Consider the following 19,294-nt stretch of genomic DNA (forward strand, 5'->3'; position numbering starts at 1 on the left):
TTGTCACGCAATACAACATGCAACTAAAAAGTAAAAGCTCTTAACAGCTGAAAGAAAAGTTTGACAAAATTGTTAACAGTGGTGCAACCATTCCAACAACAGTTCAGAAAACATACACAGATTCATTGAAAAAGTAGGGTACCAGTATGGTGGAGACAATCAGGGATCGATTGGATAAGGAATCAGAGACATTAGTCGTCTTCCCCTTCTGGTTGTCTGTCATGTTCAGGCCACTTGGAGGGTCCCAGGTACCAATCTGTATAACAAAACACAGTTCTGTAATTTTTCAAGCTTGTTTCAGGACAGATAGATACATGTGAAAGTTTTACAGGCACACAGAACAAACAGCATGAGAGTGTTGGATAAAATTACTCCCCACTTTGTTTACTGAAAAAAAAAAAAAAAAAAAAAGGCTTCCTTGCTTTTGTAACTTTGGAAGTTTCTACCACTTGTCATGAAACCAGTAAGAATACTTCTAACTAGAAACATGAATAATCAGAGGATAAAGGCAAGATGTACTTCTGTCACTTTTAATTTCAGTCTGATATCAAAGTAACTAACTCTGTTTCCTGTACATTTGGAGACACAGATGCTACGCTTTTCTTTACCCTTGTGTAGATTTTGGGTGGAAAATTAATGTATCTTGGATCAACCATTTAGCTTGTTTAATGCACATGGCCATTAAATGCTATATTGCAAAGTTTATGTCAGTACCTCTGCAAGCCTCTACAACTTAGCAGTTTACTCTGTGTAGATCACAAGACAATCCTATTGCCAACGACATTAGACATGTCGACATTAGACAACTCTGCAAAACCATGAAATACAAATCGTAACAGTGGTTCATTTATATCCAATGCTACATTTTTTTTTTTTGTTACAACATCTACATATGGCACCTGAAGTATGGTTAGGGCTGGGCAACTTAAACTACTGTTTGAGGTTACAGAAACCCAAAGTTTAAGGACTGTGATGGGACACAAACTGTGGTCTCTTCTAATAAAGTCATACGCTCTGCATGACCATCCACCACGCAAACATCACACGCTTAACTTCTGTAATGCTACAGGAAAACACAGTACTTCCTGCATTAGCACTGGGCGTACATTTTCAAGTATGCATTCTTCCAATGTGCACGTTTAAAGTTTTCTTTAATTGGAAACACTGCCAAACACACTGGGAGAAATGTACAATATAGACATATACTGTATTCAGACTCTCTATTCTGGATACATACAAAGAGAAATGTGCAGCACCCTGAAGGCACAGTTGACAGCCGTGTGAACCCTCAGCACTGTCAGGGGGCACTTTCTTCTAGGGTCCCACAGGGAATAATATTAGAGATGATCTAGGATCTGAATTGGCCCTATGGCCTTTTGGAGGGTCGATGGAGGACAACACAGAGGAGGGCTGAAAGGAAGAGAGGGGCATGCTGGCAAAGCAACAAGGAAGAACAGGATGGCAAAGCTATTGGATTGTGCCTCAAGGCTTCTCTTGTTGTCTTTTAGCTCTCCCTCAAGTCTCTACACTCATACATCCCCATCCGCACCCCCCACACCCTATCCAACCCCACCAACCTTAGCATCACTTGAAGCGACCACAAACACTCCAGCCCACAACTCACACCAGCAACACACTCCTCAGGGCTCCTCCAATGCCCTGTGTGAGGGCCCGAGATAGGCTTTGTAATTGCAAATCAACTCTTTAATTCAGGCTTCATGAGGCTGGAGGGCTTCTGAAGGGGTTTTTATTAATAGAGTAAATTATTCATGGAGGTGCAGGCGCACACAACACACAGACCAGAGGTCAGGAGCTGCTGAGAGGCAAGCACTGGTGAGGATGCTGAAGTGTGAAGTGTTTGCAGTTGCATTCAAGAATATTATTTGTATCGGCCGTGTTAGCAGTTTCTCTTCCCGTTGATAATCTCATGAATCTCAAATTGACTGCTGAACACTGGAGTGATGCCATTCCTAGGAAAAGATGCAAACCACAGATGCACCTATTCATGTGAGTACACAAACATATGCTGATGTATCTGCCAATGACATAATATGCTGCATTCTTACTTGCGTTAAAAGTAGGGTTTGGATTTTCCTTGGACATTAGGTAAATCAAATGAATATCTTTTAAAGTTAATAGCTGTTGAGTTTCCATGCTGAGCTGTCCCAGAAAATTGTAAAGCACATGAAAGTAAAGTAAAATGGGATCCATATACAAGTATATGCTCTCTGACCTATCTGTGCATTTATGTTCACATGGAGAGCTAAGACACATTTTTGTCCTTGTTGGATCCTTCAAAGTAAATTGATAGAATATGTAAGCCCTCTTTAGCCCACAGTAGGACGAAGTGAGAAACTGATTTTAAAAATTGATTAATTTTAACTTCTTGGTAACAGAACTCCAAAAGGTGATGGCCTGCTCATCAAAAGCAACTTGGGCTTCGGTGTCCTACCCAAGGATACCTTAATATCTGCATGGGAGGCAATGGGAATCAAACCCCCACCCCTTGATTGGTTGACAGTCCGGTTGTGAAGGACCTAACTGGCAGACATGAGGAATTCCAGGTCGATTTTCAAAAATGGACTATATTTACCCCAAAATTAATTGGAACAGTTGATGTAAAATAAAGTTGTAGACCCATAAAACTAAACAAATGTAAAGGCTATGCTAACTTAACATAAACTGAAAAGAACTGACGAGACTAAACTGACCTGACAAAGACAAAACAGACCTAACCAACTGGGCACAAAAGGGAACATGAATAATGGCTGATCAGACCATTTCTGAAACAAAGGATGTTTCCTGTATTTAACAGCTCTGCTTCACCCCTGCAACCACTTGATTTTTTTCTTTTTTAGCCGTTTTGGTCTAAATAGTCTGTCAATGTTCTCATGTTGTTCTCATGTTCTCTTATTATGCACAGAGACAGGAATAAAAATGAGAGGGTTCTGAGTTGAAGTAAATAAAATAAGAGAACAGCTTGAGTTCTTGGCAAGCTTTGAAATCAGTTTCATTTGTCACATTAACACACAGAGTCGGATTCTGTTGTTAGCTAGCTGTATTCAATGTCTGTACTGTTAGCTGTCACTTGCCACTTGTGTTGAATAACCCAGGACTGTAAAAAGAAGGAGAAAAAGAACACCTTTCCAGCAGTCAAATTCACCCAAAAAAAAGACAAAATCTCCCTGTGCATGGACTATGAGCATTTCTTAAGTAGCCAACTAGATTTTGCAACAAAGGAAGTGTGCCCCTACTCAGTAAGGCAACACTGATAAGGGAAACATTTCAGTGGTATGTCACACTAAAGAAGGTGTTAAGTTGTTTAGTGTGTTAAGATATGCTTAACAAGTTAAAAGGGTGGCACAGATTGAAGGAAAGATTACAACCATCAGTAATTCTTTCAGTGCAGTATGAGCTGTATGGACATGGCCAGATGTGTCTGAAATGTGTCTCATATCCATATTGTGCCTTGATCTGATTAAGCTGAGTTTGTTTAAATATACTGTCCTATACACAACTATTGAAATTAGTCTACACTATACACATTAAAGTTGTATTTCTATTCCACTTGTCAAAATGAAGACTGGGTGTCACTTCTACTCAAAATCTTCATAAAATTTCTTTGCACAAGCAACAGCTGAACACCCAAGAAGTAATACACATCTGAAAAAGATCATGGCCATGAAAACAGTCATTGTGTGCTGCACTGTTACACTATCTACTTTCATACGCAAATGTATTACAAATTTTAAATTATTTGCATCCGACTACCGCTGTTAAGCTGTCATGAAGAGTTGAGATAATAGTTAGGTGCCACTAATTATCAGAACAGGTGCTATAATGCCATTGCAGAAGAAAGAGAATACACAACAAGATGATGTTATTAAATGAGTGGCAGTCAAACTTCAAATGGTGAAAATAATGTAGAAAGTACAATGGACATATGGCATATCTCAGTCTTTTCAAGACTCAGATCTAGTCTGCTGCTACATGTCTTCAGTTAAGTAAAGGCTTCAGTCACATGCTTCATGTATGTCATGATTTTATCACTAAGTCTGTTTACGGTGCACTAAGCCACATGTTATGTTGATTGCTGAAAGTCAGGCTACACAAGATGCAACTACTACAAAAGCTATTTGCCATTTTACTAACATTTATTTGATTATAGCATCTTTCAGATAATTATTGTAGAAGAATTAATCATGTTTATTTTAGTGCGATTTGCTTCAGTCCTATTTCTGTCTGCAGGTTGAACTTTGGTATTGGCGTACATTGCTTTCACTGAGGTACACCAAAGTTAAATTTTTTTTTAATTATGATGGTTTTAATATTAGACACTGGGGAAATATTGTGCATTAGTGAGACAGTGATAGGTAGTTATAAATAATGTGATATTTGTACAAAGCTAAAGGAGTAGTTCAACATCTCTTTATGCTGTTTTTGCTTTTGTTCCTGGAGTGGGATCTGTATCGTCTGTGTAACTGTAATCAGGACAGAGTAAGCCTATCTAAGTGACAACTAGCCTGGCCCCTTTGAAAGTTCACAAATAGACATGCAGTATCAGCCTCTTTAACGCTCATGACTAAAAATGATGTATCTAATTTGTTAAATACACAAACTAAGGCTACGGTCAGTGGGCGTAGGTTTTGGTCTCTGTACCAGCTCATTGGTACTAAACCTGTCAGCCTCACAGTGACTTCACCCAGCTGTTGTTCAGGCATAAAACATTTCCATATCTTTTTTTGTTTGTTTTTTTTTGTACAAACTGAACAAAAGAGATATTGCATGCTAATTTGCAAGATTTAGAGGTGGTGGTACAAGTGTTTGTACTTAACACACAAACATTAGATTGATCTTGATCTATGCCACCTTGGAAAAGATTCCTTTAAACACATCACTACTGAAATGATCATTTCTTTGCAAAACACATCCACTGTTACCCCTGACTTCTGGAACTCTCTGGCTGCCAAAGAGTTACCTGAAAGTCCTTCATGATTTGAGAGACCCACACACACACACACACACACACACACACACACACACACACACACACACTCTCTCTCTCTCTCTCTCTCTCTCTCTCTCTCTCTCACCCACACACACCCACACACACACACACACACACACACACACACACACACACACACACACACACCTTCTCAAGCCCCTCCTCCTTCAGACTGATGACATCAAGGTCGAAGTCTGTCCTCAAGCCATTGGTCCGGTTGAAAGTGATTCTCCCGGTCAGGCCATCCCAGTGGGCCTGGAGAAAGAGAGGCGAGAGGAGATTATCAGAGAAGACATTCAACCACCAGCATCAAGTTTTAAATATGTTTTTGATGATAGCGTTTCAGGGAAATCAGTCAAAGAATAAGAGTACACACACTCTTTCTATTTCTCCCTCTTTCACACTTTCCCCTCTTTCTTTTTCTGTTTGTACAGTTTTCCCTGACATCAAGGTGCCTACACACACACACTGAGGCTGCATTTGTAACAGTGGGAAGGCAATTACCCAATCTTTACAGATATTTAGGGGTGTGATAGGATACAATGTAGCATGAAAGTGGCTCAGAGCTGGAAAGGCTTTTTCTCAGGTACAGCAAATCATCACAGTGCTGCTCAGACTGGAAGCCAGGGACTTCAGGGCCTATGTTTAGTAAGATGAGTGGGAGTCACAGATCTGGAAGTTACTCACTCAGTACAGTCAACTGTGCTAGAAAGCGTTTGTCATACTACTTTGACTCATTCTGAATACCTCTCCATTGATACCAGTGCTGTTCACAGAAAGGATACAGTTTGTTAGTCCAATGGGGATTATAAGAAATTACTATTACCAGGGAAGAAGGGAGGTATATCTTTCAACTGTTTAGGTCAGTGAACAATATGTGGATTTGCCATTTTGCTTGGAAATCTGGTTTGGATGGTCCTCAGGGGAAGATTCCTGCAGATCTTGGTGTCTTAACATCATGTCACCACAACAACACGCATGTCATGTGAAGATTTAAAATTATAAACTGAAAAATACCAAAACCTCTTGAGTGAGTGGTAACTTTTCGGGCAAAATCATGCTCAACAGAAGATGAACATTTTGAACCATCCATGATCTCTCCTGGGCCTTAAGGGAAAAAAAAATTAGCTGCCAGTCTCTAATTAACACAGAGTTTCACCGCCCATTGTAAAATATAAACAGTTTGTTAACGTGAGAATGCTATGGGGGCCCAGATTTTGTGTGTGGTTATTCAATTTTAAAATATAATAATAATTTCGAAATATTCCCATCATCAGCACATGCTTTGTACACATATGTATATCCAGAACCAATGACCAACCTCCAAATAATCTGCTGTGGACATTCGTCATCCTTGGTCTGGCAATGGTAGCACCACCACCAGAACAATACTTTCACTTGTGGTATCTCAGCAATTACTGGTCTGATTTCCATGTCATTTGTTGAATAATAATTCTTAGTCTTTCTGCCACCCCCCTGATGTGTGCAACACCACTGTCAAGCAAATATTTCCATTGTAACAAAAGACATACTGAAAAAAATCCCACAGTCAGATTTCCCTGACAAATCTCAGCATATTTATGCTTGTCAGAGGCTGAACCTTTGTGATTTGGATTACCATCTCTTTCAGTGCCACAACAAACATTTATAACCCAACAAAACTCTAAGTATATCAATCAGTCATCAGTGTGTTTGTCTCATCTTTTATATTTTGAGGAATGGCCACCAATGACTCTAGGGACTGTTAGTGTTGCTTTAGGCTTTAGTCTTGTTATTATCAATCAAACTGATATGCTTAATATGACCTTAATATCATCAGTTCTAAAATGATAATCAGAAGATCATTAGAATTATTAGCTGCAAAAGCAATAGTCAGTCGACCACTGCTGTGTGCCGATACTGATTTGAACATTCTCTTAGACTAACGTTTTGATAGTTTTAAAAACAAAAATGTCTTTGTGGCAGGATGTGACACAGCGTTCATAGGTTAGGATTGGTTGCGCATGTGCTCAGCTTTCTGTTTTCAGATTTACAAAACCCCTGACAGCAATGAACGGCTGAATTGAGTGCTCTGAAGCCAGTGTTGTATCCCAAATTACTGAAAAGAGAACATCTTTGTGCAAATTAGAAAAAGGTCATTTACAATCAAAAGGACTTTGAACAAAACCAAAAGCTTGAAAATTAAGTGCAGTCATGTTTTATCACAGGCACAGAGTAACCTTGACTTCAGAGGGCCTGACTTGATTCACAAGTCAGCAAATCACACTTCAATTCTCTGTGCTGTTTTTTGTGTCCTGTGCCCTACAGCAAAGCACCCAACACCAACTGTTAAATACACAGCAGCTCAGTGATCCTGTGGTCCAAATGCTGAAAATGGGAAGGCGGGGGCTTTTAAGGAGGTTTGGCCAAGCCAAAGATTCTAAAAACAGAGACAGTGAGGATGAAAGCCAATACAAAGGACAGCTCTTCAGCCAGCAAAAAAAAAAAAAGTTTAATTTTGAAAACTGGGGTAGGTTGACCTCAAGAAGTCCAGAGAGGTGTTCAAAAGTGACCCCAGTAAAACAAGAAAATATTGTACTTGAATTATCTGTGTGCACTGAAAGTGATTCCTATTGATGTTTTCTATGATGATCTCAGGTCTTCCCATTATTGCACTATGGAGTATATGTGCTTTTCTAAGATAAAGAAGTAATTCAGCAACTCATGTGTTCCCATTTATACTGAGATGAGGTCTCAGTATAAATGGTACAAGGGTTTTGTTTGTTTGTTTGTTTATTTGTATGTATGTATGTTTGTTTGTTTTTTGTTCCAAAAAGTGTGAGTAGAGGACAACACATGAGGTCATTAAAATCAGAACTGTTCATCTTCCTGGGAACATGCCTAAACCAACATTTCTTGGCAAACCGCCATTACATGTTGTAATTTATTGTGTACAATTGGAAATGTTGGCTCGAAATGTTAGGGATCATCCTCTGTGGACTATCAATATACATACCAAATGTCATGGAAACCAGAACAGATGCTGTTCCATTTAATTTCTCTTTCTTCTGTCATTTGATATTCCAACTGAATTTCCATTTCTTCCAACAATGCAGAGGCACTATCATACAAGTCTTTCTATACAGTAAGAATAACATAAGAATATGGGAGACAGGATATTTCAAAGACAGTGTCATGTAACCTTGTGCAGAGTATCATTCTGGATTAGAACACGAGTCGCCAATTACTACTCTGCACTCTAGCCACTGAGCTAAACAGTGTTGTCTTATAAATGCTGGCATCCCCCTGTGTGACTAAGGCTTAGAGATCTTCAAGTCAGTTGACAAAAACAGCCCAAAAGCAGGATGAGAGGAGATGGAAGAAGAGAGCGAACAAGGGTTGCATCAGGGAAGAAAAAATGAGGTTTGCATGGTGAAAAACTGCAAGATTAATATAAGTACACCCAAATTTATGTGGTTCCCATTTGCATACAAACCCTCACTGCACAGTTTAATTCTTTGCAGTCTTCTCATGATCTCTGCAAACTAAAGGGAAACAGAGAGTAGGAGAAAGGCCTAAATATAGGTTGCTTAATCCCCGGCCTTTCTACAGACAGAAAGCCCTGGATTAACTGTCCCAACTTCACAAATGCAGCAAACTGTGGGGCAATTACCAAAAATTTAGATAATGTTGTGTTTTTGTTGTTGCTTGGGTGATTAATGCTGAAATTCAGAGAGCAGGCTCAACATGGCTGCCCTACTCAGAAGAGTATGCATGTACACACAGAAAAAATTATTTCCATACAAATAAATACATAGATAAATATTTTCTATTTATTCATATCCCTTCTTCTTGATGGCCTCAGGCTTATTTACATTCTGTCTCCATCTGCTTTCCTGAGAGCATACTGCATGTGTTTTGTGTGAAGGTACTGTGTATGTTGAGGAGGAAGACAGAATGGGAAGCAGGTACAGAAGCATCTACCTCTTTGATGAGGGCCATGAAGCGGTTCCCGAAGCGCCATGGCTTGTGTCTGTTGCACTGTAATGAGCTGACAGTGATCTGCTGAGACTGCTGCACAGCCACGGCCACCACGTGCACAGCATCGTACATCAGTGCGGCGTCCGTCTGGAAGCCGAGACAGGGGAGAAACAGAGCGTCATTAACATGGAATACAGCACACGACAAATCAGTGCACCCCGGCAGCACGGATCTGTTCACAATCAGAGAAATATCAATATCATGAAGGCTGAATCAAAGGCTCACATCAAAACCCCTATGTATGGATCTGCATCTTTTCATTTTATGGACACAATGGCCATGAATATTTTAGGATTTCCCTGTTGACCCATTATGCACTGATAAGAGACTTTTTTGAAAATGGCTTACAGCACGAATAGTCATTATATTCTGCACGGGGGGAAGAAAAGATGAGCTGGCTGGTTAAGAGTTTCACAACCAGGAAGTATGAAATAAGCCTAAATAAAACTAAATTTAATTTAAAAATTCTTACACAGTTGCAGGTACACACACACACACACACACACACACATATATATATATATATATATACACACACACACACACACACACACACACACACACACACACATTCCACTGACAATTTCAACCCATGTTAGTAATGATTACAAGAGGGGGAAGTGTGATAGCTTTACAATGTGTATATGTAGAATAAGGGGAGAGAGAAAGGAGGAAAATATATGCACCCTATATATAGAATTAATTTTGACAGCACTTGGAAATGCATTTGTCAAGACCCCAAAAATATTTTTTTAGTGTTTTGTTTCTATTATTTCTCTTGTCAAAAAGTTGAAAATTACATCTAAAGTCTGTCAGAACCATGTATTCATCTGCAGTAGTGGTGCAGATTTACAAGTTACAGCAGCATAAGACAGGGTGAAAGAGTAAGGAAACACATGAAGAAATACAAATACAATGAGAAATGTAAAAATTATATTCAAACATATATATATATATATATATATATACACACACATACACGTATACGTGTATATATATACACCCACACACACACACACACACATATATATATATATATATATATACACACACACACACACACACTTAACGGTCATGGTGGGATTTTTTTGTCTGAACTACTTTTGTATTCCCTCGTAATATGTTTATTTGTCATTCCTCCTTTCAAAAGGCAGAGCTCGGACAGTATACAGGCACTAGCTGTGAGCGCAGCTGCAGCTGTGGATATGGTTATTGCTTGGATTATGTCTGCGTTGGTGGGTTGAACCTACACTATATTGCCAAAAGTATTCAGTCACCCATCCAAATAATTGAAATCAGGTATTCCAATCATTTCTATGGTCACAGGTGTATAAAATCAAGCCCCAAGGCATGCAGACTGTTTCTACAAACATTTGTGAAAGAAAAGGTCACTCTCAGGAGCTCAGTGAATTCCAGCGTGGTACTGTGATAGGATGCCACCTATGTAACAAGTCCAGTCGTGATCCTAAATTCCTCGATCCTAAGTATTCCACAGTCAACTATCAGTGGTATTATGACAAAGTGGAAGCAATTGGGAACAACAGCAACTCAGTCACGAAGTGGTAGGCCACATAAAATGACAGAGCGGGGTCAACTGATGCTGAGGCACATAGCGCGCAAAGGTCACCAATTTTCTGCAGAGTCAATTGCTACAGACCTCCAAACTTCACGTGGCCTACAGATTAGCTCCAGAACAGTGCGTAGAGAGCTTCATGGAATGGATTTCCATAGCCATACACCACCAATGGCAATGCAAAGCGTCGGATGCAGTGGTGTAAAGCACAAATCGTGGTTCACCATCTGGCAATCTGATGGATGAGTCTGGGTTTGGCAGTTGCCAGGAGAATGGTACTTGTCTGACTGCATTGTGCCAAGTGTAAAGTTTGGTTGAGGGGGGATTATGGTGTGGGGTTGTTTTTCAGGAGCTGGGCTTGGCCCCTTAGTTCCAGTGAAAGGAACTCTGAATGCTTCAGGATACCAAGAGATTTGGACAATTCCATGCTCCCAACTTTGTGGGAACAGTTTGGGGATGGCCCCTTCCTGTTCCAACATGACTGTGCACCAGTGCACAAAGCAAGGTCCATAAAGACAGGGATGAGAGAGTTTGGTGTGGATGAACTTGACTGGCTTGCACAGAGTCCTGACTCCAACCCGACAGAACACTTTCTGGATGAATTAGAGCAGAGACTGAGAGCCAGGCCTTCTCGGCCAACATCAGTGTGTGACCTCACAAATGCACTTCCGGAAGAATGGTGAAAAATTCCCATAAACCTTGTGGAAAACCTTCCCAGAAGAGTTGAAGCTGTTATAGCTGCAAAGGGTGGACCGACATCATATTAAACCCTATGGATTAAGAATGGGATGTCACTGAAGTTCATATGCGAGTTGAGGCAGGTGAGCCAATACTTTTGGCAACATAGTGTATGATGCTGTGGATATGGCAACATTAGCTGTACTGTAACTACTCTTTACTGCCCTTATAACCAAGACAGCATCGTTAAGCCACATGGGGTTTGAAGCTCCTTCTTCTATAAGATATGACAGATGTGCTACTGATACACCAGAGGAGTTCAGAAATACAGGATCTTCAGCAGAACCAACCACCAACAGCACACACGACCCTTTCATGTAGTTGGTATTACACCCGTAATACACTAATGTGTTGCAGCCATATTCATAACAATAAAAGCACAGCCATGCCTACAACCACAGTCATAGTGACAGCAATAGTTAAAGCTGTCATCCCATGGTTATAATCATAATCACAGCTATAGCATGTCTCAATCAGCTGTGGCAGCAGTCAGTGAGAGAGCTAGGTTAGCCAGCTCTGCTAGGTAACAACAACTTTAGCTGCAATGATACAGAATTGTGCCTGACCAGTCAACGCTACAACATATTCTCACTCCCAAGTCATCACATACTGAAGCTTGCTCAGGACCCTTTTGTGTCACTTTTAAGACACAGGTCCCCCTTTTTCATTGTGTGGGGCTCCACAGTCCACAGACTTCCCTGGGCATTATTGCTAGATTTCTATTTATATAATAAAGTCTTGACAGCAAACAGTCAGTCAAAAGAGAGGAGTGTCGCTGAAGCTATCAGAGAAGTGCCAGTCATCCACGCTTCATGAAAGAAGCCTATAATTCTGCAGTTCCGCAAAAAAAAACAAATCCAATTAGTGTTTGTCTCGCTCGATTGAAAAGCAATCAAAACAGCTCTTCACAGTTGTTGCATGGAAAACGTGCCCTAAGGTGCTTGGGAAAGCATTGTCCTGAAGGAAGAAATCACTCCCAAACCTGTCATTTTTCCCCATTTGAGTCCTGATTGAGGTTGCAGTTTAAAATGCCAGTTTTGCCTGTAATACCCTGGTGAAGAAACTCCAGTGGCTACTCAACATCCTGCAATGTGTGTGTGTGTGTGTGTGTGTGTGTGTGTGTGTGTGTGTAGCTGGACCCATAAGCATGGGAGATGTCCAGAGATGTTTAAAAATCAATCACAGTCAATAAGCTTGCCTTCTAAAAATTCAGACTGGCTTTAGTGTATGCCTGCAGGAGTATGAGTTATTAATAATCTGTGTTAGAGAAGGAATTAAAGCAAAGGGAGTGTGAATTTATTATAGTGTGGGTATCCGAGCCTGGTGATGGGGGTAGAGGAAGGGTAAAAGAGTCATCAAAATCATTAAGACTCCTCTGAGGACCATGAATATCCACAGAGCCTCTCATGAAAATTGTTGAGAAGGATTGAATGAATAGATAGCCTGATACCAGTAAAGGTATTAAAGGATAGGGCAAGACATCCTTATGAGAACACCATATTTGGTAGCCTGTATCAGCCAGTGTAGACAACATCTAAACATAAATAGAAAACAAGCTATTAGCTGTGTGCAGATAATTTAAAGATCTCAATGGCGGCATTGACCAATTCAGCCATCTTGACAGTGCTGACTTTCTTTGAAATGTCTGCCACAAACATAACTAGCTGACCCCATCAATAGCCACTGCGTGACCGATAAGCAGTCACTGCATCTGCAAGCGTCCAGATATGCTGAGTGGATGCGCTTAAGACTGCAACTCTCTGGCGTGATACCATTATTCCATACAAAACGATAAAGTAGAATGGTAGTCACTGTGTTGCATAATGACCAATATGACGATACTGATTGTCAGCAACCTCCGAAACAACTAGAAATGAAAAATGCACAGAAGGTTCATATGATTGTTTTTCCATTTACCACGTCTATAGTCAGATTAGACTATGTTCGGATGACAGAAACTATTTGGTTAGGATAAGAAACATTGTGGTCATGTCTAAAAGAAGCAAACTTTGACAACTGACCAAAGGTCATTGCAGCTCTAACGCATGCTAAAGTGGATGGGCTGTAAGGATAAGTGCACTTGGACAAAGTTAATGCTCTTCAGTGGAGTTGGGTGCCCAACAAGCAGCTTTCACAAGAGCACATTCTGACAGACGGTGTTAAGGTAGGCAAGTTTTGTGGTGAATGAGTTAATAGCTAAGAAGCTGAAACCTCATTCAGAAGGAGAATTTGTGAAGGAGTACTGCTGTTGCTGCTGCAGCACTGCTAGCACCAGACAAAGTAAAATTGCTCCAAACTGTCAGTTTGTGTAGAATAATTCATAAGAGATAAAGAGAAATCTGAAGTGGAAACTCTTGATAGCAAGTGTTTGTGTGATTTGGCCTTCATGGTGGACATTACCAAGTGCCACTCAGAGCTGAACCTCAAGCTCCAGACAGCTTCTCAGCTCTCTGCTTTCAAATATGAAATCATTTGAAGTGAAATTAAAGCTGTAGCAAGTGCAGCAAGAGCAAAAGCCTGCTATGACATGAATTAATTGAGCTGCAAAGCAATGACCTACTAGCAGCTCTTTTCAAAACTGTCTCTTGCAGAGACTTGGTTGCACTCAAGACTGACTGACCCAAACATGGAAAACCAGATATGAGTAGCATCATCATCATTACTACCATCTGACATCAGACACGTCACCAAAGAAAAACTGTTCCAGCCATCGCAGAGGTTAATGTAATAAATGTGTTCAAGAATTTAGAATTTTTTGGCTCTCAAAGGGTGTTCGTGGTGTTATTGTGACTTTTAGCTTCATGGCACCTAGTCTGTCTCTCAGTGTGAGCAGCAGCTCTGTGATGTTCACACTGCCATCCATACTCTCAGCTATAAACCACACAGCCCGCAGGGACCTCATAATAGCAATGTGACACCCTGTCAGTCAATCACAGCACTGATACAGTGAACAGGAGAAGTCAGCAAGATTTGTTGGGTAGTACACGTAAACTTGTATTATACTGAGGCTGGCACAATGCTTAATGTGTTTGGGGGGTTTATTAAAAGGCTAAATGGACAACAAGATAGTCCAGTTGAAGCATTTCAGTCAATAGAGTGTCAAAGTTAAGAAAGTATTTCATGAATTAAATATGCTTTTAATGAATTAAAATAAGCAGCCAAATGTATTCAGTCATGTGTGTATTCAGGAGTGAGTTTAGATGAGTGGCGGTTTGCTGGAGGAGTTCTGGCAGCAGAGGTTTGTGTGCCTCTCTGCTTCTCCCCGGTGCAGCCTCACAAGTACCCGTCAGGCAGACTCGCAAATGATTTAGCAACACCGACACTGCACTCTATAAACATCTCATTAAAATCAATTATGTCACTCCTGAATGAAATTAAAGCTAAACGCTTTAAAAGCTGCTTTTCCCTTGTGTCAACCAATATGAGCATTACCCCTGATGCTGTCTATTTTTCCACCTCATTGTTGCCCCTCTCTCTGTCACTCCCCCTCTCTCTTTTTCTCATCTCACATACGGAGAGTGAGAGAGATTTATTAAATCTCCTAAACTCAGATTGATTTCAACAGTTTTATGAATTGTTAAAATGCCCAGGCCTGACTTGGCAGCCGCAAAGGTCTCCCCCCCCCCAACCCCCTCCCCAACTCACCCCCTCCTAACGAAGCAGCTCATCAACATTACCATGGAAACGAAGTGGCAAGAAATAGCTTTTCACCAGACTGGTGTGGTTATAATTTCCTGACACTGGTGTGCAGCATGCCTTTTGTAAATGCACTCTGCAGAGAACAGAACCTGGTGCACAAGTAAAAAAACACAACTGGAGAATTAAGGTTCACAAGCACATTTAAACTGGCCACTGTCAGTATGTTTCAATTTACAATTCCCATGATATTTTTCCATACCAAACTATAACAATATGCATCAAACAATAAGAATCTAAAGCAGCACCATGGGATGCTTAAACTTTCCAGTGATATCATGAATTTCCTTCCTTTCCATTTAAGTACAGTTTAGGGGCCACATTTTAACAATACAGTTTCACAACAACAAGATATAAAGTAAAGGTTTGGAACCTGCTGACATTACTCTAGTTGACTGACAGTTCTTTAAATGAATGGACTAAAATGAACCTTACTGTACCTTTCTGTTTTCTCATGCCATGAAACATTTCAATATATATATATATGTGTGTGTGTGTGTGTGTGTGTGTGTGTGTGTGTGTGTTTTACTATACTTCTCTCTCATGCATCTTTTTGTCTGCTCTTGTAATTTATACCAGTGCCAGTGTCTCATAAATAAGAAAAAAATCAGGATTCATTGTGCTCAACACACAAAGGAAACAATAACATAGATGTTAATATAGAACAAAATTAGTTTTTTTTTGCCATCTGTTTATTTATTTATTTATTTTTGTTTTATCCAGAATGTTAAAGCCTAACCAAGGATGATGGTAGTAAATGACCTTTACCTAACATCCTATTATAGAGCAAAAAAAGTAGGGAGGAGGTCACGGTGGAATGATGGGTCGATAGTCAACAATGTTTTCTTTTGATCATGACTACAGTCATTCCCAAACCTTTAAATTCATGTTTCTGTTTTATTTTTATTGTACCCATGATGATAAAGATGCTCTTACCTTAAAAAAGTAGGCATTTTAACCCAAACCACGCTCTTTCCCTGAACCTAACATAGTTGTTTCTGCGCTTAAACCTTTTTTGTCAACAGTGATTTTGTTTTGAAAGGCACGGATGACGTCCTGCTGGTGGGGGTGTAAGATCAGAAACTGTCATTTTTGACTACATGAAGAAATGACATATTTAGTCATTTCATACGGAGGACTTGTTCATCAGAGAGAAGATGATTGTCCTTCATGTTTTCAGGCTGCAGTTTGTGATACCATTATATGGAGAGCTGTTATTCAGTCCCATTTAGGTGTTTGTTTGTTTTATTGCCACAATAATTTGCAGGTAAAGCCATTAAGGTTTTTTTTTTTTTGGTCCTGCCTGCTCCTGTTGAAGAGTATCAAATTTCATGACAACAACATCATATTTCTGGAGCAAAACAACTGTAGTTAGCATTCATACACTCATCTGTGCATATCACATTTCCTGCATTGTTCACAATTAGGAGGTATTGAGAGATAACAATGATGATTGTCATTTCTTTACAAACCTCTGTGGATAAGTTCACCAAATTTCTATTTTATATAACTATTACAAATTAATTCCAGATGGTAGGATTCCTATTAAAATTAAAATAAAATATTACATGTCAGTTTACAAATATTGGGCACATATTTAGGTAAATTAAAGGTGGCAGTGGCCCTAAAATTGAGCCTTGTGGCACACCTTTAACGTTAAAAAGAGCTGAGTAACATCCTGCAGACACATGACATTGACAGTGAGACTGTGTATCTTTAGAAGAAGTGGAGGGCGAAAAAACGGTTATACATTTTACACTATACACTATACATGATACCTAATTATTCATGGTACGATTACTTTTGTTAAAGGAGCAGTTGCACAGCAACATTTAACACTGGAAAACAGTGATGAGACGCATTGCAGCCTGTGCTTTGTCAAAATTGTTTCAGTGATATCGCATGTGACAGATGTTCAAACAAAAGGAACAAACAGACAGAGGTCGATCCTAGCCCTTCTTAAAATTTCACCATCGGGGACAGTGATGGATCTATTTTCAAGTTCCTCTCAGAAAATGGGACAGAAGGCCAATAGCAGGCTTCCAGAGTCTAGGCTAGAAATAGCAGAAAAAAAGGGGAGAAAGGGGATTGGAGAGATGGCGTTTTTATGGCTGATCCCTAAAGCGGTGAAGGGTGGTGGCTGCAGCCGGAGCACTGCTGGTCACACAGAAAGCTGTGGTCACGCTGCTCTGGCTCTTTTGATTGAAACATAAACACCTTGAGAGATGAAGGCGCACTCGGGAACAAGTCGGGGAAAGTAGGTATAGGAGGAGTGAGCGTGTGTGTGTGTGTGTGTGTGTGTGTGTGTGTGTGTGTGTGTGTGTGTGTGGGAGGGAGGTTTAACACTAGTCCGACTGTACAAAGTAGCTCAGTCCCGTCTCTCCCTCCATGCTCTGTGGCTACTTGGGCCCCTCCTCCCTGCTACTTGAAGGGATTAAAAATTGAGCATGTTTTGTACTCTTTTGGAATCTCTCAGAGGCCTTAGTCATGACTAAGTCACTCACTGCCATCAGCTATTCTTGCTATTCTCAGCACTGTACACACAAGCTGTACTGATATGTCATAAATTATTTTATCCGGAGCATATTCTCTTATGTCAGCAGGGACAGAAAAGCTAAAAAGTTGTCAGTTACCTGTTTGTTCTTCCACTTACATCCTGATTAAAGGAGTAACACTCAATCTGGAGATATTGTGTGTCATTTCAATGAAAATAATTCCAATTCACCAAGACAGGATGCAGACTGATCCAGTCACCCCCTGGAGGTGAAGTGGACTCTAATAAATTTGCCAGATTAATAAAACAAGTTGATTTAAATTAAATCAAAATCAATTTCACAGCATTATGTAGTCAAAACAGATTTTTGAGAAGATTCTTTTCAAAAGGAAACAGCTGAATAGCGAAAATGACACAAACTGGCAGTGGCAAACGAATAAATGCCACTGGAGTAAACACCATAGACCTGCGTCTCTGGTGCACCTATAAACTCTATTGGCTCTCAAATCAGCAGTGGTAAACATATGATGTGATAGAACCTGGGATTTTGATCTCGTGAATGTGTGACTGTTAAAGTGATTCAGTCCAATCTGTTGTTTAGCAGATGATTATCAGCTGCTGTGCAGGAACACTTTATGGAAATTCAAACTGGAAGTGGAAAAATGGAAATTCAGAAACATGGTACACGAGACAAAACTTTAAGATCAGACATCATGTTTCATACAGAAAGTGAGACTTTATTTGGAGGCCTAATTATATTATTTCTTTCATTTCTTTCTTTCTTTGGAAACTTCAGTTTATTAAAAGTGATATTAAGTTGGAAACACTAGTATACTAAATAAACTTGACAGCAAGTATTTGACAAGAATTCAAACAGAAACCTCCTGAATTCTGTTTGGTAGGTATTTTGGAGGAATAACCCAGAGATGTGTTGTTGTTTTTTGTTGGCACACGATGGGGAGACTGATCAGATTCTCCCTTCCGTTCCTGTGTCTGACTTTCTGCCTGCCTCGATCTGCTGTGTGCAGCTTGTAGCAGCTTCTGCCAAAATTCTCCATTGAGCAGAGCAGATAGCCACTTGTAGGATGCTTCTGAAACACGCTGCAGCACTTCTAGTGGAATCACAAGCATTGCAAAGTTTCATAGTTAAAGTTTCACAATAACAGAACTCTCACTTCTTAAATTAAAAACACCAACAGGAGTAATATGTGTAATATGTATAAGGGTGCTATCAAGCACAAAAATACAGCCTGCAGGTCAGTTTAATGACAGTGAAATTGTCCATTTTTTATATAGTCTAACATCACAATTTTGCCTCAAGAGGCTTTGCAATCTGTACACACTACATTTTTAGAGTAATACATTTTGCAAATCGACCAAATGACAGACTTTCCTGATCATTTTAGTCAGCAGCTTTAGGGATGTGAAAATGTGCAGTGACACCTGCTGTGCCTACAGGTCAATACTGTATTGTTTTACACTACATTTCCCCTGCAAAAAATTCTCCAAAGTGTCTTATGTGTTTTGATGTGACTGGAAATTTTAGTCATGTCTACAGTTATGGACATCTCCAATGTATAAATAAAAGAAACCTGATACATAAAATGTCATAAAATGACAGGTCATCACCTCTGCTGGGGGTTGGGGTTATCAATTCTGCTTATCTCATCTGTACACAGGATCCAGCTGCGTCCCTGCTCCATTCTACAAGATGTGTGTGTGTGTGTGTGTGTGTGTGTGTGTGTGTGTGTAGGGTCTATGTCTG

The 19,294-nt window shown here is 40.0% G+C and overlaps 1 protein-coding gene across 3 annotated transcripts in view; it reads right to left on the reverse strand.

The window, feature by feature from the left end:
- Positions 1–19,294, reverse strand: part of grik2 (glutamate receptor, ionotropic, kainate 2) — a 272,974-nt gene that overhangs the window by 94,855 nt on the left and 158,825 nt on the right. For all 3 annotated transcript variants that reach the window (XM_076736799.1, XM_076736798.1, XM_076736800.1), the window contains exons 8-10: positions 8,972–9,115; positions 5,156–5,263; positions 143–256 (exon numbers count right to left, since the gene is read on the reverse strand). In XM_076736799.1, coding sequence (XP_076592914.1) covers positions 143–256; positions 5,156–5,263; positions 8,972–9,115 — 366 coding nt within the window. The remainder of the gene's footprint in view (positions 1–142; positions 257–5,155; positions 5,264–8,971; positions 9,116–19,294) is intronic.

Source organism: Chaetodon auriga, chromosome 8 (genome assembly GCF_051107435.1).
Source record: "Chaetodon auriga isolate fChaAug3 chromosome 8, fChaAug3.hap1, whole genome shotgun sequence".
NCBI lineage: Eukaryota > Metazoa > Chordata > Actinopteri > Chaetodontiformes > Chaetodontidae > Chaetodon > Chaetodon auriga.